At 39.3% G+C, this 23,055-nt stretch overlaps 1 protein-coding gene across 1 annotated transcript in view; it reads left to right on the top strand.

Moving 5' to 3' along the window:
- RP1 (RP1 axonemal microtubule associated) overlaps window positions 1-23,055 on the top strand; it is a gene marked incomplete at its 3' end in the record, with an annotated part of 200,765 nt that overhangs the window by 22,297 nt on the left and 155,413 nt on the right. Inside the window, exons 4-15 of the mRNA XM_081996424.1 lie at window positions 208-294; window positions 3,330-3,462; window positions 9,721-9,872; window positions 10,461-10,539; window positions 10,950-11,025; window positions 12,492-12,568; window positions 12,671-12,702; window positions 12,840-12,969; window positions 16,463-16,566; window positions 19,385-19,558; window positions 20,212-20,424; window positions 21,486-21,663. Coding sequence (XP_081852550.1) covers window positions 208-294; window positions 3,330-3,462; window positions 9,721-9,872; window positions 10,461-10,539; window positions 10,950-11,025; window positions 12,492-12,568; window positions 12,671-12,702; window positions 12,840-12,969; window positions 16,463-16,566; window positions 19,385-19,558; window positions 20,212-20,424; window positions 21,486-21,663 — 1,435 coding nt within the window. The remainder of the gene's footprint in view (window positions 1-207; window positions 295-3,329; window positions 3,463-9,720; window positions 9,873-10,460; window positions 10,540-10,949; window positions 11,026-12,491; window positions 12,569-12,670; window positions 12,703-12,839; window positions 12,970-16,462; window positions 16,567-19,384; window positions 19,559-20,211; window positions 20,425-21,485; window positions 21,664-23,055) is intronic.

Raw genomic sequence — 23,055 nt, 5'->3', positions numbered from 1 at the left:
CTGAGGGCTGTCCCAGATTCTCATTTCCCAGCCAAGATTCTAATGATTTATCGGGAACAAAATATTTTGGAAATGCTTGTTTAAATATCAGAATAATTAATTCCTTTAAACAAAAGTGTCACCTGACAGTTACTAAATTAATTTTTGTTGCATGTCTTTTCCTTTTAACAAATGTTCCGTGTTTCATCAGTTGTGTTTCTTTTACAGGTTAATACTGGAAACATAGGACATCTCTACAAAATACGCATAGGACATACGAATGCAGGAAACTCTCCTGCCTGGCACTGTGAAGAGGTAAAAGCAGTGAAAAAGAATTTTATCTTTCCAAAAGCAGCCACTATGACAATGGAGTCAAAATATGTGTCAGAAAAAATCCCTAGCATAAGTATATTAACCTCATCAAATGCTTGCAGCTTCATTTAAGAGAGAATTTATGAAGGAGTGTTTTTGTGTGGAATTAAAGGCAGCTTAAGATGGTATGTCTTGGCTGTTCGCAGTTTAGTGAGAGCTGTACATTATGTTTCTTTAAAAATGTGTGGCTGGTCAGCAAGAAAGACTGCTTAAGTTGGCTGCTGTAGTCTGAGTCTCCTACAGCCTTTGTATGCTATGGAGTGTCTAGAGTTTGCTGAAACCCAGAATGTCATTGAACTCAGCCTAGCCAAGTCCTCCTCAAACCTGTGGCTGACGCTGGGTCCTTATGCACAGCACCAGAGCTACATTGCAAATGTTTCTAGTTCTGTGTCTCTGAGGAGAAAAAGATAATAACAGGTTCTTTTCCCTCCTTATTTAAAAAAGACCTTGATTCAGGTAAAGCAAAGATAATAAATAGAATCAGCAAGTTCTGCTTGAATCTTCAGTCATGAAACATAGTATATAGGTTTCTGGAATGGGAATGAAAGGATCTGGCTTTTATCCTTAACATCGGTGATGTACTACGTGCCAATGATATGTTATGCATGCCTGGAACACTTCCCTCTTTGTGTCAGAGTTTCTTATCCTTCAGTTAAGAGACAACAGTTTATGAAGGGTGAAGCTGCTGATAAACTCGTTATAATGGTACTTGTGGGTAAATCTAGATGAATCCAATACCAAGTGTCCACTGAAGTTAAATATTCACTGATATAACATTCAAGCTCTGCAGTTTCTAGTTGTCAGTTAGAAAACAACTAGTTAACTAGTTGTTTTCATCTGGGACAGAGACTCAGAAGGAAGAGTAAGGAAGGTCTGGGCAGCGTTAACTGAAGTTTAGGCAAGATGTTGTCAGTTCATGTCTAGCCAATGCATGTCTACACTGAAATATTGTGTCACTGGTAGTATCACTCTGATTTCATGCCAGAATTATAGGGGTTATATACCTTTCAATTCACGTGAGGATTGCCTGATATAAAACCTAGGTATTTGTTTTCCAGCTGTGCTGTGTTTTGGGGAATGCTGGAGTCAGAATATCATTTAAGATGCTTTTTTCTTCTGTTCCTTGCTATTTTTCTTTTCATAAATGTGCATGTAAGCAGTGAAATGGTGGAAAATATCTCATAGCTTTGTCCTGTGAGACAGAGGGACAGGTTACCAGCAATTTCTAAAGTGTATCTGAGTTGAGAAGCTAGAGGAGAACAGTGGGTGTTCTCTTATAGAAAAGTTTCATTTGTGTGCTTGATTTTGCTATTGCAAGTTTTGGTCATCATAAAAGCTAACTCAACAAATGAACCTTTGCAGGTTTGTTGTACACCAACCTCTGTGAATAGAGGCTGCACTGCCTACTTTGTATAAGACACCCATTTAAATTAATAGATTGAAGAAGTCTGACCAAAAAAAAGGGAAAAAAAGAGAAATTATTGTTCCCCTTCTCACTTCCCAGATAGGATATATTAATGGAAAGCAACAGTAAAATTTTAAAAGAAGGATTCAACATTTCAGTGTGTCACTGATTACTGGCTTAAGAATTTTAATTGTCTCCTTACCAAATCTCGGTCAATCAGGCACAGTTTTTAAGGAGTGATTCATCAGCCAGGGTTAGGTCATTCCCTCTTTGCAACTTTGGACAGAAAGTCAAAGAAAAGAAATACATTCAACCAAACACACTCTACAAGTAACCCAACATTTTGTATGGTAGAGAGCCAAAGGAGTATAGCCACTGATTTCCAGACTTCATAGAAGAGAAACGACCTACAGAGGGCTCATCAGATGCCTAACGTCATTATTCCTTGGGAAACGTACATTCTTCTGGAAGATCTGAAATAAGAGAAATAAGAGATCTGAAATAATGAAGAGAGAGTGCTCTACAACCGCAGAGCTTTACTGGTAGTTAGGCATGCTAGTCCTCCATCAGTATCCCATGGTTTCTGTGTCTGTCTCTGTACTGAGATGGTATCAGGCCTGAAAATGTCGACAGTGGTGCTGCTTTGTTAATCCAAGCTCCCTTTTCAATATGTATCAGTTGACGCTGACGGGCTGAGATGTGCCAGGTTTTCCAGACAAGATGAATCTCTTTCTTTAAAGTTTAGTATTCAAGCAGTAAAAGAGATAAAAATGTTTCCAGTAATTCTGAATTTGTTCAATATTCAAATTAAGGTGATTAGATTCTTCAAAGCATAAGGAGATTAGATTCTGCAAAGCACAGAGCTGGAGTGAAACTACAGGTAGAAGTGTCTTTGCTTCTCCCGGCTAGTCCAAAATCTAGTGTAGCTACTAGTATAAATTAGCATAATCAGGGACTATTCTAATATACAGCAGCCTCTGAGGTGCCTAGTAAGGAATACTTCGAAGTACAAAATAACTAGACCTCCTTCCCTTCTTCAGCTGGTGTGCATATATATGCTACAAGTTGGGCATGGAAGAAAATTGTGTGGGGCAGACTGCTGTTGGGGCTAGTACTTTCATGGTTTATTTATGTCACAAGCAGTGTTGAAGAATCAAAACCTGTTCCTTTAATTTCTGGTAAGAAAGTAATTTAAAGGAATAGAACTGCAAGCATTGCCAACTTCCTAGAGAGAACTATCGCATTTGGTAGCCATGCCACCTGGTGCCAGCCCACGTGGATTTACAAGCTGGAACATCATGGCTATATGTTGTGGGACTGTGCCTGAGCTGATAAACCCTGTTTCTCGGCTGCACTTTAGTTACTCTGCCCTGCACTTTCGAGTCTGACTGAGTGAAAAGTCACATTGGAGTCAGTTGTATCCAGGGAGCAGACATGCCCCAAATCCATGGTTTTGTGATCGTGCCACAGATCTCTACCTGCAACACATTTCAACAGCATCCCACACATTTCATGGTCTGTTCTATCTGGACTGAGATCATCAACTTAAATTGCAGTTCTTGGTGCTGTCTAGGTGCAGTTGCTGAACCTTTTCTCCGGGGAGCAGTTTTCTTTCCCTGCACATCGATGGCTGGCCTGGGACCAGGCTGATGGGGAAACATCTATGGAGCTTCCTGTTTTACAGCAGGGTCAGCCTATCCTTCCAGGTAAGCACAAGACCACATCAGCTAAGTCAGGCCACAGACTGATGCCAGTAGAAGTGAGTTCATTGTTTTTCATCAGGCCCTCTAATATTTTTTGGCTGCTACAACACTTTTTCTGTGTTGTTTTCCTGTCATTACTGGGCATACTCAAATAAAAGGCTAAGAATCATGGAAAGGAGATGGGAAAGTCTTTAATGCTTTGAATTTAAGAGGTCCTTCAAAAAGACTCCTTCTTTGGTAAGATTTTCAGCATTTGTGTTTGCTTTAAAATAGAGGCAATAGTAAAGACACCTCACATATGTGTACTGCCGTGAAGCCATCATACACAAGTCAGATCACAAACTCTGTTTCCAGTAACTGAGGATTATAGCTCCAGTATCATTATTGGAATTGCTGTTTTAGCTTCTTTGTTTCTTGTAAGTGGCTGAGACCGGCTTCCAGAACACTTTTAATTTCTGGGTGTGGAACAAAACTAAAAATATTTCAGAAGGCTATAAATGTTAGAAGCTCTATTACTCACATAAAGATAGTATTGTAATTCTAAAGGTGAATGATGCCTGTGGTGGATTGACCCTGGCTGGATGCCGGGTGCCCACCAAAGCCTCTCTATCACTCCCCTTCTCAGCTGGGCAGGAGAGAGAAAATATAATGAGAAGCTTGTGGGTCAAAATAAGAGCAGGGAGAGATTATTCACCAATTACTGTCATGGGCAAAACAGGCTCGACTTGAGGAAATTAGTTTAATTTATTGCCAATCAAATCAGAGTAGGATAATAAGAAATGAAAGGAAATCTTAAAACACCTTCCCTCCACCCTCCTTTCTTCCTGGGCTCAACTTCGCTCCCTGTTTCTCTCCCTCCTCCCCCCGAGTGGCGCAGGGGGACGGGGAATGGGGGTTGTGGTCAGTTCATCACACGCTGTCTCTGCCGCTCCTTCCTCCTCAGGGGGAGGATTCCTCACACTCTGCCCCTGCACCAGCGTGGGGTCCCCTCCCACGGGAGACAGTCCTCCATGAACTTCTCCAATGTGAGTCCTTCCCACAGGCTGCAGTTCTTCATGAACTGCTCCAGCCTGGGTCCCTGCCACGGGGTGCCGTCCTTCAGGAACAGGCTGCTCCAGCGTGGGTCCCCCGTGGGGTCACAAGTCCTGCCAGCAAACCTGCTCCAGCCTGGGCTCTTCTCTCCACGGGGCCCCAGGTCCTGCCAGGAAGGAGCTTGCTCCAGTGTGGGCTTCCTGTGGGGTCAGCCTGCTTCACGCACATCCACCTGCTCAGGCGTGAGGTCCTCCATGGGCTGCAGGTGGAGATCTGCTCCAGTGTGGAGCTCCATGGCTGCAGGGACACAGCTGGCCTCACCATGGTCCTTCAGCAAGGGGAAGAGGGTGGAAAGTCTGTGCTTCCTCTTCCCTTCTCTCCCAATGGCATTGTTCTTTTCTGGCCTACGGAAAGAACAAGGGCATAGCAAGATCAGTGTATCCTAGGAGAGATGTGGGTGAGGGAGCGAGAATGCTGGGGCAGATTCCCACCCTGTAAGGTGTAATGGTAGAGGGGGAAAAGTCGTAACACCACTGGTATTACTTTCATTAGAGTAAGAACCACCTGGGAGAGATTACATGCCCTCCTCTCTTCCCTTCCCCAAAAAATCATATCAACTGCAGAGGACAAGGTTAATGGGATGTGAAAAATTTCCATTCTAAGTTCTCTAAAAACTACAGAACCCCTTTTTCAGAATGTTTAATACCATAGCAATGCTTGGTGGTATGCTTGTGGAACTTTGTGTTGATCTTGGTAACAGGCATTTCAATGGTAACAGCTGTTGTGAGTGCAGGCTAGAGGAAGAGAATATAAATGAAATTGAGGGGCAGAAGTCCAGAAAATGGCCCATGGATGTGGCGAAACATACCATGGGACTGTCACTCTTGTAATAAAGAGCTGGGTGGCCTGGAGCTGTATTTATGCCTATCTGTCATGACTGAGCACTGAGATTAAGTGCCTGCAAAGAAGAGCAGAAAAACAGGTTTGTGCCTCATTAATATGTCTTTAAGAGAAAAAGAATAGCAGGAGAGATTTCCTCCAGTGATGTAGTTAACAGCTGTAAATGGCTCATAAATTCTGTAGAGAGAGGCTGGCCAGCCCTAACTACAATGATTTTTGATCTTGAGTGGTTATGATCTTCACACCCTTAAGGGCACAAAAAGCCTCAGGGGCAGTGAGCCTGCTTCCTTATAGGTTTGGTCTCCTTCACCAGTAGCCTTTAATATTATTAGTGTAGGGGGACATACAAGCACCAGCTCCCTTAAATAAATGTTAATTAATGATCATTAACATATTATATTGAATATGCTCCAGTCCCCTACTTGCAGTATCTGTTCTTCCACAAATGTTCTCTTGCTTAATATTCTGGGACACTGACCTTACCCACCTTCTAATTTTCAGGCTCTTCTTTCTGAGTAGGTTGTTTCCATATTTCTGAGATAAAGATGCAATGAAGGATTTTGTTACCAAGTAATCTCGGTGCATCATGAAGTACAACAGCACACTTAAACCATTCTTTCAATCTGCATTTTGTAATTAACAATTTCTCCCTCATACAAGAGAGAAAGAAAAGAACTGTGCATTTCTGCCAGCCTCAGTATAAGAGGAGTCATGCTGAAGGCTTTGGAGAAGGCAGTTTCATCTCTAACTTAGTAATTGGAAGATGGCTTCTGTGTCTTTTTGCCTATATTATATTTCTGCATGAGACAGTGAAAAGGGAACATAGCTTTTAACTTCAGAGAAGATAGTTTGATAACAGAACAGTGAAGAGGTCTGCATTCAATCTGAAAGAGGGATGATGAGAGGCACTTTAAAACCAATTTCTGAATAAAGAGAAGCTGGAACACTTTCTGATTTAACAGCCTTTTTTATTCAAAGGAAAAAGTCTGAATTAAACTGTTAAGAAATATTACATAAGAGACTGTGTAGTTCTAATGCTGGGGGACTGAGCACCATTCGTTTAACATTTTATCCTCAACCATCCTACTTTTGTCCCCTTCTTCACATGTTTTATGATGCAATCTTTAATTATATGATGATGAACTACTTGCTGGGGATAAATTAGAGTTGCACAGTGTTTGGTGGCTGGTGGACCTCTGCTTTTCTTCTTGCAGAAACTGGAAAGTAGATAGTTAATGTAGGAGGGAATTGTAGGAATAGAGAGGATTGGTGTGGTCTTAGACATGGGATTGTTGGTCTGGAGAAATGAATTCTCTGGCTCTGCCATGGTCTGTTCATGGGTACCTGTTCACGTTGATGCTGTAAAGAAAAAATTGGGGAAGTAAACAAATCAGGTGGAGACATGGTAAATAATGTTGGTAAAATACAGTATTAATTAACAGTTCCTAAATGAAAACTATTTTGAGTATTGAGACAGCTGTACTATGGGACAAAATAATACATTACTATGGTGCTAACAAAAGACTGCCAAATCTTCTGTGCCTTAAATGTGGCTGGCTTTTGTGCAAATAATAATAGCTGATCTGAAAAACAGATATGTGTTTTGTCTCCTTGTTCTGTTTCTCATAATTCATAGGCACAGGGGAAAAAATTAAATTTTGTAAATAATCTTAATCCTTACACTTTCTAATTTCAGAATGACGTGTTTACAAATGTAATGTTCTACACTTGCAGACAAAAATAGGTGTAAAGAATACCATTCCTTCTTTTAATCTCTGTTCTGCACACTTTCCCATGGAATATCTAAAGGAAAGTGTCATAGAATCATAGAGTATCTCAAGTTGAAAGGGACCCATAGAGATGATCAAGTCCAATTCCCTGCTCCTTGCAGGACTACCCAAAACTAAACCATATGACTAAAAGTATCATCCAGATGCTCCTTGAACTCTGACAGGCTTGGTGCCGTGACCGCTTCCCTGGGGAGCCTGTTCCAGTGACCGACCACCCCCTCCGTGCAGAACTTTTTCCTGATGTCCAATCTGAATTTCCCCTGACGCCGCTGCATTCTGTTAAGAGAGTCATTATTTCCTAGGATAAAAGCTGTAAGCATTATAAATACTCATAGATACTTATTATAAATCTGGGATGATCCCTAGGCTTATGAGAGGTAAAGAGAACTGTAAAAAATTGTGAAAATTGCTTGAATTTTTAAGTTAGCCATTTTAAATCTCTATGCTGGATTTATTAATAGAATATGTCTATGGTACAATACTTCAGTGGAGTTTAGAGGTACCCAGTCATCATCTCAAAGTGAATTAGCTCTGATGCTAGAAGCAAACTAGCACTAGTGTTCTGTGTGGGCACATTAAAATAACCTGTGCAGAGTGCTTACTCTTTTAAATAGATTGTTGCAATTACCCCAACCGAATTCCTTTAAGACAGCTTGTATAGTAACCTGCACACAAATGCCATGTAAATAAATATGAAATAATAATTAAAAAAATAATCATCAAGGGAAAAGTTGTAAACATTGAATGGCCACTCAGCACAATTACAGATATGGACAGATTTTCACTGGTTATTAAAAGAAGGTGTTTGTCAATCATAAGAGTGAGACGTGGGAGCAACCTCTTTCAGAGGATTACAGTCAAGCTTCATAACATATTTCAAGTGCAAACTGATAATTGAATGATGATAATGTTGATGTTCTGGACCCAATGGTCCGGAAACTCTTTTCTACTTGCAAGACAGAGAAGCACAAGGACACCTGTATGGGGAAGAAGAGCTTATGTGACAGAAAATGAGGTTTTCTCTCCCTGTTTTGTTCTCTCTGTACCTCACTTGATGTAACAAAATATTGTTATTGTATGTTGGCATAAACTTTGCCTTTCCCACGTTTCTACTGAAGGTTATAATTGCATGTTTTTGTCTTAATTCTGAATTTTATGGGGTTCCTACATCTGAATTTTAACGACCACAGTTTTCTATTGATACAAATTTGTATGTATCATAGTTTTGATTCCAGTTTCATTGGATTTTGACTCAAATTTAATTTTATTTACATTATCCATTTCTATCAAATAACCAATTTATTGAATTTAAGTCCTAGTTTTTTCCTCCCAAATTTACAGCCTTTAAAGAATTTCCATATGGAATGTAATAGAGGAAGACAGGAAGAGTAATGATGAATAAGTGGAATGTATTGAAAAGTGTAGGACCTGGGCATGATGTAAATGTTATGAAATAAGGGGTGGGTACTGTACTGTCCTGGTTTTGGCTTGGGTGGAGTTGTTTTTTTTTTTTTCCCCCCCGATAGTTGGTACAGCGCCGTGCTTTGGAGTCAGTATGAGAATGATGTTGATAACACACTGAAGTTTTAGTTGTGGCCAAGTAGTTGTAGTGTTTGTACTAAGTCAAGGACTCTTCATGCTCCCCCATGCCAGTGGAGAGGTGCTCGGGGGAGCTGGGAGGGGGCACAGCCGGGACAGCTGACCCAGGCTGGCCAAAGAGATATTCCCTACCATATGATGTCATGCCCAGTACATAAACTGGAGTTGGCCGGGGGCAGGGAATCGCTGCTCGGGATTGGGTTATCGATCACCAGATGGTGAGCAATTGCTGTATTGGGCATCACTCGTTCTTGTACGAGTTCTTTGTTAGTAGTAGTATTATTGTTATCATTGTTGTTTCCTTCTCTCTTGCTGTCCTATTAAACTGTTTTTATCTCAACCCACGAGTTTTTCCTGATTCTCTCCCCCATCCCACTGGGGAAGGGGGGGAGTGAGCGAGTGGCTGCGTGGTGCTGGCTGCGGCTAAACCATGGCACTATACTATCCTATTGCATGAATCAATAAAATAATAAAACAAAGTGGCTTTCTGAGTCCTGAGGTCCTAGAAAACTAAAACCATGGTGTTAGATTTCTGCTTTTTTGATTAACCAGTGCATTCAAAATGTTAACGGCTCCTGTTGCTTGTTATAGTTTTGATCTCACCACTTATGGTGAGGCTAATCTTGGATTTATGTTATTTACTTTTCAGCTATATGATGATTTCAAATGATGCTACAGGACAAAGACATACTATTGTGCATTTAAAGTTCAATTCTGTTAGCATTCCCTGTAGTGACAGTCTGGGATAAAAAGCATAAATGTAACACCAGAACAAGTTTGTACATTATTTTACTTAATATTGAAGAGGATTTTTAAGTTTTTATATTTTAACTGTCCTTGACACAGATGTATTTGGACCCTACAGGCACATTCACAGCTAGGTGTTATTGTAACTATAATAGTGTTTGTGATATGAACAGTTGTCATCTTTCATTGTCAGTGACTATCTATGAAGTGCATGTGACAACCGGAGAACTGTGGAACGCTGGAACTGAGGCTGATGTCTATATTTCTGTCTATGGAGAAAGAGGTGATACAGGATCAAGGCAGCTGCTCAGGTCACAGAAACCCAAGAAATTTTTAAAAGGACAAGTAAGTGAAAGACAGGGCATTTTCTGATATATTTGGCTGGCTTTTCTCTCTCAGGTGGGTGGTTATCCCAGGCAAGGTACAATTAAAAAAGAGGTAATTACTGCATTCCAATGTTTCCCCAAAATTCCATAATTAAGCAAAAAGTACTTTGTAAAGGTATACCAGTGTTTTTGGAAGATAAAATTTTCATTTATAAATTAGGTATGCAGTGTACTTTTATTTTTGATTCTTTTAAAAATTTGATTTAATAAGTGAAGAGAAAATTAAACTACATTTTATATACGTATTTCTAACATTGCAATCTGCTGTAATCTGTAGTTGTTTAGCCAATTAAACTTTCAGCAGGTTTCTCTTTTCTGACTCTGATCCCATTAATTTGAATGGAACTACTCCCATTAACAAAGTGTCAGGCTTACTTTTATTTCAGGAAACCTGTCCTTCTTGGTTTGTTCTCACCTTATCATTAGGCGGTATTTCAAAGGATGATCTTGACAGAGGAGTTCTATAGGTTTATGGATCTTAGGGATTCCACAGCTGAAAAGTGTTCTGCTTTTTAGATTTTACTGAAATTTTGTTGATTGATTACAGACTGACATCTTTGCTGTTGAAGCTGTGCACCTTGGACATTTGTACAAGATTGTTATAGGACACAGTGGTCTTGGATCAGGTCAGAAATATCTCTATATAGTCATTGATATGCCTGTAAAGTTATTAATCTTTTCTTTGAAATACAATATGTATTTCTAAAACTGAATGTATGAAAATATTTTAGAAGGGAAAGGCAAAGGCTTCTAAGGAAACTATTCAAGTGACACAGTTACCTTATTGTATCATCACAAATTTCAAATAGTTTGTGTCCACTTTCACTGTACTCTCAAACATTATGTTAAGGACAGCATCTGCTACTGTTCTGTCCTTTTTGACTAGTCCCTATGGAAAAACCATGGAGAGGGGACAGTGTCTGCATGATAGGACATTGAATATGTCTTGTGCAGTCTGTGTTATAGATAAAATGAGCTATTATAATTTTAGGTCAATTAGCATTGCTGTAAGTTATTTTTTTTCATTTATTCTCAGGAAATGGTTGGTTTCTGGACAAAGTTGTAATCAAGGATCCTATAACAGATTTGGATTATACTTTTCTTTGTCACAGGTTGGTGGTGTTTCATTTGGGTTAGATTTGTAATAGATTTTTAATTACTCATAGTTTTTCTTCTGAGATGTCCTGTCAAGAGAAATATGTGTTTCCTAAAAAGTGAGCTGAAATGGTCTGATTCTTTTTACAGCTGAGTTGTACCTGTCCCAAATCTCTGGTGCATTTGAGCTAACAAAAAAAGCAATAAAACATTCTGCCTGGGAACTTTCTATCCTTGCACCTTGCAAACTATTCAAGATGTGTTTTTTTGACACACTCCCCATATCCAACACCTTGGATCTGACACTAGCAGGTCCATCCATTCTTCCATACCATGCAATGCAAGGCTTTAAGATCTTGTGAAATGGCTATCACAAACGCAGCTACCCGACCACATCTCTTTTTCTCATTTGCCTTGCAGCCTGTCACTGAGCTGCAACGTAATTTGAAGCAACCCTAACTTCCCTGCCTTTTTCCCTGCAGATGCTGCTGCTCTGAATCTTCTGTTTCCATAGCTCATTTCTAATTTTATCTACGCCTGATTAATTCTCAACACCTTATGGAAAAATTATAATTGACAAAGATCAGTGCAAATATTAGGAATGGCAAAGTCCAGTCACGTATGAATCTAGCTGCAGCTTGCCAGTGGCACCTCGATTCTATTTCCTTCGCTCACTTCCCTGAGTGAATAAATAACTGCCCGAGACAGCTCGGAGTGAGCGATGTGCACACTGAAACTGATTTATGTGCGAGTAAGGGCTTTCTGCCTATCAGATACAGCACCTCATCTTTGCCTGACCTAATTTTGATTCTGTATTCTAGATGAGATGAACTGCTATGAAGAGATCTATAATGCTAGCTTCATACATAATTTAGGGAAAGTTCAAATCCATTTCAGGCGGAAAAACACAGGGTATGTGCTAGTTATTGCTAGAGCCCGACGCTGTGCTTGCTGATCTTACTCCCACAGTGTGTAAATCCTTTTGACTCAAATAGAGTTAGACTTAACTTATGTAAGTAGATGTGAAGCAGGTACAATGGCATTGTAAAAGAATAGTTCAGACATGGTAAAATTGTTGCCTGTGTTGGATTTGCCTCCCTGTGTAGGGATTTTCAGGGCATGGAACAATTTGCATCCTGCTGTAGCCTTCCTGCAGACAGGAAGAGCAAACATAATGACCGCTGCACCTTTTGTTATTGATCTGGGATCAATATGAGTTCTCTGATTTGTAATAATTGTCTTAGGCCCTTGTACCTCAGCCCAGTAAAACATTTATTTATAAGTTTCATCAAGAACTAACGAACAAAACCTGTTTTCCCAAAGTCAATCTCTTTTCACTAAAACCAGATTTGTCTATTGCTGCTTGTCAGCCTTGAGATTTTAATGAATAGAAGAGGAAGTATCGGTATGCAAGTGCCATGTATACAGTATTGTGGGAGTTGCCAGTCAAGGTTACGTTACTGAAATGGGTTCTGGTTTTTAGGTGGCTGGACCAGGGGCAGGATGATGGCAATATTGCTAGAGAACTGACGGTGACAGACGCCAGCACATTTCCAGGCAGTAAGTGAAAACTGGTGGGGACGAGAACCCAGCCTCACTGCAACTGTGTCAAATGGAATGAGGATGCTCTGTAAATTAACTACATGTTTTTTACCTGTACAGGACAAGAGCTGGAACTCAAGAGAGAGGAAAGTGTAAGAATGTACATTTTAATTTTTGTTTAAACAATTCAAATTATGCTTTGAGTGAAATCAGGTCAGTTGTTCTCATGTATATCAAACTCCTGTGTATCATCTTCTCATAAGTCTTTTCTGCTTGTTTACAAAACTAGTGGGCTGCCGAAAAGTGGAAATTTCAGGAAGGCAACACACTTCAGTTTTACAACAGGCTCACCCGTGGCTTCATTTGCCTTAGTCCAGATAACAGAGTTGATGCTGTTGGTGACAAGAAAAACAAATATGGTAAAGTATTTTTCATGTGGATGTATGCACAAAAGATATGAGAAAGAAGGACTTTATAGTTCACTGTGATGTCATATGGTGATTCCTGTAATGAATAGGAGTAGATATAATAAACACTTTCCTTACTTAAATTATTTACATAGAAAATACATACATGTATTAATGGCTGTAAGAACTCAGAAGTTATACGCTTGGTTTACATATAAAGCACAAGAAAAATCTCATATGGTAACTTGTCACTGGCTTTTGCTTGCCAAATAGAAACTTCTTGTCATCTGCAGCTCAATGCTCCCATGGAACTGCCATGACAAGGACAGCTACAGTCTTTTGTAACTAGATCCATCTAAGCTAAGAAATTCAAATTTCCAGGTATAGTTCATTAATAGGGAGTGTATATGTATATATAGATTAAAAAAATCATTTTATTCCATCCTTGTGATTGATTTTAATGGCACTCTTCCAGTTCCTCCTCTTTATCAGCTTCCATCCTACTGTGTTACTAACACTTAACTATAATATGTATCATATTAGGCACACATATTTATGTTATCTTTGTAGTGATGGAGCTGCTCAGCCCTTCTGACATCTTCCCAGAGACCTTACACACATCTTTTTTATGTGATAGAGCAGAATCTTTCAGGACACGCCAAAGAGTGCATGGAGAGCAGTGCAATCAATACTCCTTAGCATAGCCTATAAAGGCACCTTAGAGAAGTTGCGCCAGAAAACTCAAATGTATAATATGGGAGACCAGTAATATTAGAAATATAGAAAGTGGCTGTTACTCTATTTTACTAAAGGTCTTCCTATTAGCAGTTTTGGTCCTTTATTTCAAAGTATTTGGTAACTCAAACACAGATTAACTCAAATCTCCTATCTACAGCCTTAGGATTTGCAAGTGTCTTAAATGTCTGAAAGTGGTTGCACAGCATGGTAGTGTCCTTCCTCCAAGGAGATCTATTTAGGATCACAAACTGTAAATTACTTTGTGACAGACCAAACTACCTGCTTGTAGGAATTTGGTCTGTAATCTGCACTCATGCAGTAAGCACATCTTTGCTGTGTTTTAATGCTGTGTATTCAACTAATGGATTGCATCTGATTTGATTTAGACAAATCAGATCATTTAGACACTGCAGAGTTCATAATCTTTTAACATGCAGCATTCAAGTTCACACTGGAGACTGTTTCCAGGTTTTAATCTAGATGCACTTTTCTTTCTATAAAATGAATTAATTTCTAATGGTATTTTTCTGACATAAACATGCGACATTTTTATTATATTCTGTACCTTTTTGGTACATTTTTACATGCTAGAGGTAAAATTCATCAGTGTTATCTCTACAGTTTTAAATAAGTCATGTGTATAATTGTGCAAGTACCAAATCTGATGTACAACTACTAAATATCAGTAGTTAAAGATGATAAATATAATTAAATATAGTAGAAAGAAAGATCAAAACAAAATTGGTATAAATTGGCTGCCAAAAAAATGAGTAGTGTGATCTGCAACCACCCAAGGATTTAGCAATACTTAGGAATTAAACTGGTAATCAGAAAGAGCTTGATTTTTCAGAACAATATGATAAAGTTGCCTTGATATCAGAGGAACAGTTAGTGACACAGGAATAACCATGTATTCTTTTTTTAGAATTCGGAGTACAAAAAAACGCAACTACAAAATGAATGCAGACACCTATCATGCAACTCTTCTGCCTTCAGAACAGTATCTTTCTCCTTTAACCTCTTTCAGATTTGTTTGTTTTGCTTATATGTGCAGTAATTTATGAAGTGTCTAGAACAGTCATGTGCAACAGAAGTCCACAAGTGCTGACTTGGGAACTGTTGTTTAAATTTTCATTTAGGGCCCCTGCTTCCTTGTATGTAATTTGGAATAAAGACCTCTGACATAAATTATCTACCTATCTTTCCTAATAAAAAACTCTGCATTTCAGACACTGGTAGAACTGCTTATTTGTCTTCAGTAGATCTAAAATGATATAATTCAAAGGCCTTCAAAGTAGTGATGGCGAAGTAGATGATGATCTGGTCCAGGGGTCTTTAATTTCGCAGGAAGCTTTATCTCGATCTGAAAGCAGAGATCCATTGTGACAGTTATGTGTCCTGCCTATCTTGCCTGAAGGACTAGAAGCCTCATCTGTATTTTATGATTTGTGGCATCATCCAGAGAGGCACAATGGTCCTTGGCTGTATAATTCTCATGGCCCTAATGACACCCTGAAACTCTTACATTATGGACACCAGAGGATTCCTCCAGAGACAACTGCACCTTACAAATGGGCAACATAATGTACTGGTAGAACAGCTGTTTAAAAAAATCATCTGCTGCTGCTGGGAACAATAAAAATGGCACTACTGTCGTGGTTTAACCCCAGCCAGCAGCCAAACACCACAGAGCCACTCGCTCCCTCCCCCCACAGCAGGGTGGGGGGAAGAGAATCAGAAGGGTAAAAGTGAGAAAACTTGTAGGCTGAGATAGTTTAACAGGTAAAGCAAAAGCCGTGCACGCAAGAAGAGCAAAACAAAGAATTCGTTCACCACTTCCCATGGGCAGGCAGGTGTTCAGCCATGTCCCAGAAAGCAGGGCTCCATCATGGGTAATGGTTTCTTGGGAAGACAAACACCATCACTCCGAATGTCTCCCCCTTCCTTCTCCTTCCCCCAGCTTTATCTACTGAGCAGGATATCATATGGCATGGAATATCTACCCCTTTGGTCAGTTGGGGTCAGCTGTCCCAGCCATGTCCCCCTCCCAGCTTCTTGTGCACCCCCTGGCTGCCTCGCTGGTGGGGTGGTGTGAGCAGCAGAAAAGGCCTTGACCCTGTGTAAGCACTGCTCAGCAATAACTAAAACATCCCTGTGTTATCAACACCGTTTTCAGCACAAATCCAAAGTATAGCCCCATACTAGCTACCTTGAAGAAAATAGCCAAAACCAGCACAACTACTTTACCTTTCATCAGTATCTTGTAGCTATAAGAGGTAATTTTATGGAAAATTGGCCGGACTTAGAATTTTAGAAGCCATGAGCTATGCTGGAAGATTTGCTTTACAAGTTCTAATAGGGATACAGAGAAAATGAATTCTCTTTTCCTACCTGAAAGCTTTGTGTTCCCTACATGATCTATTATTTATCATGTAAATTCATTGCTATTGCCCAGTTCATTTTGCTGGAGTCCTCAGCTCCTTCTTATGGATTTTAAAAAAAAACCCCATATACGCTGATCAAAAGAAATTTCTTCCTTATCATTAGCTCTCAGCGTCTTACTTCTCAAAGCACTGAAGTAGACAGTAGTCTCTAGATGCCCTTTCCTGAAGGAATGAAGGGATTCATTGATCAGAGAGGTCAAGCTGTTGAGTTAAACACTTGATTCATTCTTTTCCCTTGAAAATGATAAATTATTGATTGTAATTAAATGCAAATATGAATTAATATACTCTCGTATTTCTATAATTTTTCATTTAACTCTTAGGTCTTTTTGATGTAAATGTCAAAGGGAGAAATATATGCATATTCAGCAGTCATCAGATGCCACGACTTGCTCTTGCACTTGTCAATGGCTATGTAATTGGAAAGGTAGGAAATGTTACTGATTTCTGCTTCATAATTAGATTTCATTGTCTGATTAAAAATAATGCTGTTTTTAATCTGTCTAATAACTGTGCTTCCAGTCAGATAAAGAGCGAAGAATTGCAGAACAGAACCCAGGAAATTGCCAGTGAACAGGCAAATTTATATGTAGGGCTTTGTGTGTTTTCTCAGTTTATTTTTTACTCTTTCATAGGATTTTTTAATAGACTAAATGATCTGATGCAGGAATACCAGGCCATTCCAAGCTATAATTTATATTGCCTTGCCACATGTTGACAAGGTACCTGGAATGCCCTCATATCTTATCTCATACCTCTGCCATCCAGAGGGACCTGGACAAGCTTAAGAAGTGGACCTGTGTGAACCTCATGAGGTTCAACAAGGCCAAGTGCAGGGTCCTGCACCTGGGTTGGGGCAACCCCCAGTATCAATACAGGCTGAGGGATGAAGGGATTGAGAGCAGCCCTGCCAAGAAGGACTCGGGGGTACTGGTGGATGAAAAGCTGGATATGAGCCGGCAATGTGCGCTCACAGCCCAGAAGGCCAACCGTGTCCTGGGCTGCATCCAAAGCAGCGTGGCCAGCAGGTTGAGGGATGTGATTCTGCCCCTCTACTCTGCTCTGGTGAGACCCCACCCAGAGTACTGTGTCCAGCTCTGGAGCCCTCAGCACAGGAGAGACATGGACCTGCTGGAGCGGGTCCAGAGGAGGAACACAAAAATGATCAGGATGGAACACCTCTCCTGTGAGGAAAGGCTGAGAGAGTCGTGGTTGTTCAGCCTGGAGAGAGAAGGCTCCAGGGAGACCTTATTGCAGCCTTCCAGTACTTAAAGGGGGCTTATAAGAAAGATGGGGACAGACTTTTTAGCAGGGCCTATTGCGATAGGACAAGGGGTAATGGCTCTAAACTGAAAGAGGGTAGGTTTAGACTAGATACAAGGAAGAAATTTTTGACAATAAGGGTGGTGAAACATTTGCACGTTGCCCAGAGAGGTGGTAGACGACCCATCCATGGGAACATTCCAAGTCAGGTTGGACGGGGCTCTGAGCAACCTGATCTAGCTGAAGATGTCCCTGCTCATTGCAGGGGGGTTGGACTAGATGACCTTTAAAGGTCCCTTCCAACTATTCTATGATTCTATGATTCTATGATTTCCTCTTTTTGGATAAATGTAAATTCTAAGGATTGATTTTAAATGCCCATTTTTCCTTTGTGTCTTTTTCTAAGTAGCATGCTTGTCATAAGCCAATTGAAATATTCCAGATTTGTTTTGATCCATTTTTATTTGTTTCATCCCGTCTTCAAAGTCTTACTATTGCCTGCCTTTCTCAGTACTTGCAGTATAAAAGTAGGCAATGGAGTTGCAGAAATTAGTTCTTTCCAATGAAACTCTTCTACTGATGAGGGAAGAAGCTGTTTCCCTTTCACTTTTTTGAGTTCTTCCCCTTATTTATCCAGTGAATAATTTTATAGTCAAAGCTGGTCCCATTCCTCTTTTACATGATGTGCATTGGCGCTAGTGAGAATAGAGCACTCTCAGTAGAGTTAGATTTCTTAATGGGGATAGCATCAGACTGCCAGGAAAAATGTCATACCTCCTTGCAGGACTTCTAGTGTTTATCTTCATTAGTGTAATTCTGATACAGAGAACCCCTTGCAGTCTGTCACATTGCCATATACCTTACTACAGGGAGATTATTAACTGGGTACTTAAATTTGAACTTTCTCTTCTCTGTTTTGCTAAGGACATGCTTTATGAAGTTGAGCAACCTATCGAATTGGATCTCAATTTTCTTATTTTTAGTTGTGCAAGACGTTCCTTTTCCCAAGGAATGTGAAAAATGCTGTCATTTAAAACTATTTGTGGTCCTTGGAATTGAGATAGGTAGATGTAAAACAAAATGGTAATACAAAAATTGCAATTTACCTTATGATACATACCTCATTATACTTTAAGGACATGCTGGCTCACTTGTTTCACAACCACTTCTAAAATCATACAAATTTTCTTTTACTTTTAGAAGAATATTGAATCTGATAGACAGGTTTTTGTGTATGAAGCTTTTTCTTCAGAAGGTAGTGCCTTGGCAATGATAATTTTCCCTAGAAATATTGGTTCTTTGAAAACTTAAAAATGCTGAAAAAATGTTAGATTATGTAAGCCAAAAGTCTCTTAAATTATTGGGCTGCTTACTAGCATTTTACATTTATTAAAATCCTAGTTTTATTTAAATATGAGAATAATGATGGAGTTGATAAAATATTTAAATATGTATTTTGTTTATTGTGTCTTTTATATAATGGGATTACACAGTCTGCAAACCTGATCAGACAGGCATGGATAGTGTGTTGCTGTATTCTTTCATGTGAAACTTCTCACTCCTTAAGTGTTTTCTGTGAGAACGGTGTCGGTACATGAGGAGAAACACTGTGGCAAATGAAGGAGGGCAGAGAGTTGCTGTAGTTCATTTTCTGTCTATGTCAAATTTATATTCCAACCTTCTTTGCAGCGTTTATAAGCTGAGAATCTAACTCTCTCTCTGATTGAGGCACCCAGGTTATCTTTCATGTTATCTTCAGATCTGTGTCATCTTAAGATGAACTGTTTCTGTGTTTTGAAATTCCAGAGTCCACAATTTGGACTTTGGTGTCCGGACTGCAAATCTGAAAAATATAAAGACATTTTCATACTAGACTGGTAATATTGTGGAACGTTGAACAATACAGAAAATTTATGGTGGTTTTGGGTTTTGCCATATCTAGTAGTTCATATAATTTATTATTCCTACTTTGACTTTGTTAGAGCAAAGACAAGACTTGCTGTGAGCTCTGTGTTCATCTTCAACCAAATGGTTGTGCCATTCTTGAGTCAGCCAGGAGCCCAGGTCACACTGTTATGTTCAATCTTCAAGGCAAAGTAGCTGATGAAACAACAGGATATGCTGGACTTTCCAAAGAATTTGTTGTGCATGTCAAGGTAAGGCGGGCAGAGGGAAATGAAGAAGAGTCTTCTAAAATTTACTGTTATCCAGCAGATTGTATCTAATGAAATGTCAGAGGGTTGCAAGCTAAAAGAGTGATCCTATTCCACCAGGTAGAGCTAACCTACAGCTTCACAGGTAGGTGAAGATTCTCACTTGAGAATTTTTCCTTTACTGCTCTCCTGGGGCCAGTGATGCTGATACTGCCGCTGGTATATGCAAATGGTGTGGGCTGTTACACAGAAAAGATGCATCCCTCAACTCTTTAGTAAACCTTCAGACGGTAGGAAGGTAGGCACATACAGGAGAGCTGCATGAGAAATGACTTAACTAGAAAAGAGAACAAGTTTCTTAACTTACCACGCTCCTTGTGCTCTGGATGTTGTGCTGTGATGCTGAACAATAAAAAGCAGGGAAGCTGCAGAGTAGGGAAGGATTTTCAATATCCAGGTCAGTGTCTGCACAGAAAGCAAATATTCAAAGGCTGGAGGTATACTTGAATTACTTGGGACTTATTAATTTCCATTTTATATATGAAAATGCATTAGTAAGTGCTTAAAATAGATCAGTATGAACAATACGAACGTCAAAGTTTAATATGGAGAAAAGCTGTGCTATTCATAAAGAACTTCTTGTCTCTGATCTGAAGGGTGTGTTTCACCATGGTGCCATCATTCTGCTCAACACAAGTCTCTGCCAGGCTCTGTCTCTTAGACCTGACGGAACCTGCAGTGGAGCAGGTCAGCAGCAGAAGGAATCCTACTGGAAGGTGCATAAAATTGGCTCTGGAGTCTGCATGTTTGAAAGTGTGAGAAACCCAAGAATGTATCTGAAGATAAAAGATGACCAGTGTAATGGAACAGTAAGCAGTTCTTGTTCGTATTTCCCTCTGCAGATAGTTTGAGTAAATTGATAGCAGTGATAGCAGAGAATATTTTTTTACTTGCTTGGATAAAAATGGAAAAAAAAATTGAAGAGATCTAAAATTTTTCAGATCTTTTCCTTCATTTGCCCAAGGATAAATAGAGAAATAGAGCAAGAGAAGCTGCCTATTTTGCACTTGATTGTAAAGACCTGATTATATTTTTAAACTATTGAGAATGTGGATGTAAAACTTATTAGTTACTAGATAGCTGATGACCCCCTGTTAAGATTCTGTTGTTCTAATTTGATTTTTGTTAAACCACCACAGTTATCCTGGTGTGAGTTGGGAAGATGTTGAAGTGATGTTGGCATCCTAGCTTTTACAAATGAACCTGATTTTTTTTCTTCATCATGCAACCACATAGTATTTAGTCTTGAAATACCTCACCAGTAGCCTGTATATTTAGAAATAAAACTAGGCTTGGGGGATGGCTGAAATATTCTGATTTTTGGACCTATAATATTCTTCACCTGCTAGGAGTTTAGCTATTGCAGATTTACATTTGAGGGCGAAAGAGTGAATGAAATGTTAGTATTTGCTGATTAGAATCAATGTTTATTAATCCTATGTCTGTTTGCTGTTATGAACTGATTGTTTTGAATGTGGCAGAGCACAAACATGTTCAGGGGTTTAGTGGTATTAAGTCCAAATAAGTTGATGATAAAACCCACTAATTAATAATTGAGATGTAAGTCGATTAAGTGGGAAACTCCTTTGAATATAACCTAGTCTTTGCCTAAATCCTAACAGAAATCAGAATGCTTTCATGTGCGATCTTTCACTTACTCAAATGACGTGATCGGTCTTTCTGTTCACAAAGGAGTAGGCAAGGCCAAAATATGTATATGTGTGTGTGTAATAATGTAGGACATTGTGAAGAACCTGAAGTTAATCTGAAATGTTATTAGAAGTTAGTAATAAAGTCTTAAGAAACAGCCAACTTGACTAGCTACATCAATTCAATTCTTGAATTCACATTTCTGTTTTCAATTTCCTAGGGCACAGGTGATGAATACTGTCACTTTAGAATTGAGAAGAATTTGGAAACTGCATCTGTTAGTCTAGAATCAGTGCATAATAAAGGGATATATGTTGGTCTCCTGCCCGATGGCCAGACAAAGCCAGTCATTAACACTGGAGAGAGAAACATTTTTTTCTACCCACAAGTCATCAGATGTATGTAATTTCTTAATATTCTACAGTTTGCTTTAGTGATTAGTGTTTCTGAATGATAAATTCAAAACAAAAGTGTAAAAGCTAGATTGACACCATTTCCTTTGTTGTGTTTCAGTAATTTTAAAGGTGGAAAGTTTATTGTGCCCACATTTAATTTCTCCTATGTAGCTAGTTAATTTTTTCTTCATTTCTTTCTTTTTATAACAATAAAAGATGCAGAAGAAATATATATATTTACTGAACAAATGAATTTCTGAGCATAAGCATCAAAACAGGTGACAAATTAGAGGTGGAGTTGACTTGCTGGGTCTATTCCCTGGGAGATGTCTTGTGGTCAGCTATACCACAGTCTTCCCTGATTTTATAGGGAGAGAAGTAGACTTTAGACAGGGCCTGCTTGGCAGCGTTCGGTTTCTTTTTTAATGGTGCGAAATACATTGTACTTCCCCCACTAGTATATTGATTATGTGATTCTTCTGTCCCACAGTCAGATTTGAGAGCTACTGCAGTCAGAAAGCTCCCTCACTAGGGTGCTGACCTGTTCTAGTCAACTAGCCAGGACTCAGAAATCAGTTCTCAGCACACTCTGCATCACCGTCACTGGATTGTCTGCTTGTCCCTTCTCCTTCAGGAGAATGGAGTTTTTAATTTGGTGAACAACAGATTACCAAACATAGCCAGCTGACTTGGATTATAACTGCAGAAAACAGTGGAATTACAGTACTTACATTCTTATCTGGTGGACATATTCACAGAGAACAAGAAATTAAACATCTCATGAAAATGCTAAAATGCCCATCAGTTCAAAATTGAGAATTCAGTCAGATTTTTGCCAGACACAAGCAGAACAGGGTCATCTTGAACGCATTGACCAGCAAAGGGACAGTATCAAAACATACAACCAGTCTTATTATTAATTGTTCTATGTATATTGTGAAGGAGACATACAGAAGCATTATGAAAGGCACTGTAATGGCATCCCTACCATTCAGTCCCTACTTGCTACAAGGTTATTTGGTCACTGTGTCCTTGTAGAAATGAGGAAAGTATTTTACTTTGCTACTTTTTGGAAGAGCAGGGTTTTCAATGGAAATTCTCAACAAAGCAAGGCTTACCAATGCCATTAAAATAAAGCTAAATATTACTTCATTACAGGCTTGAGTTCCCCTGAATCCTCGTTACTCAGTAAAAGGAAGATAAAAGGAGCTAATATTTTCTATGAGAGCAACCAAGATTGTCTGTTTACCACTTTATATTATGAGAAATGGCCTCTAGCAGTTTTCATTTCAGCATTCCCACTCTTAAGAAGGGAAACATCAGGGGGGTGGAGAAGCTTATCTTGGGGAAGACTACATTTTAACAAGTCTTTTTTTTCATACATCAGTGTTAAAC

Source organism: Phaethon aethereus, assembly GCF_964289735.1.
Source record: "Phaethon aethereus genome assembly, chromosome: 2".
Classification (NCBI taxonomy): domain Eukaryota; kingdom Metazoa; phylum Chordata; class Aves; order Phaethontiformes; family Phaethontidae; genus Phaethon; species Phaethon aethereus.
The sequence above is the reverse complement of the archived record's forward strand: the minus strand, read 5'-3'. Positions and strand labels throughout refer to the sequence as shown.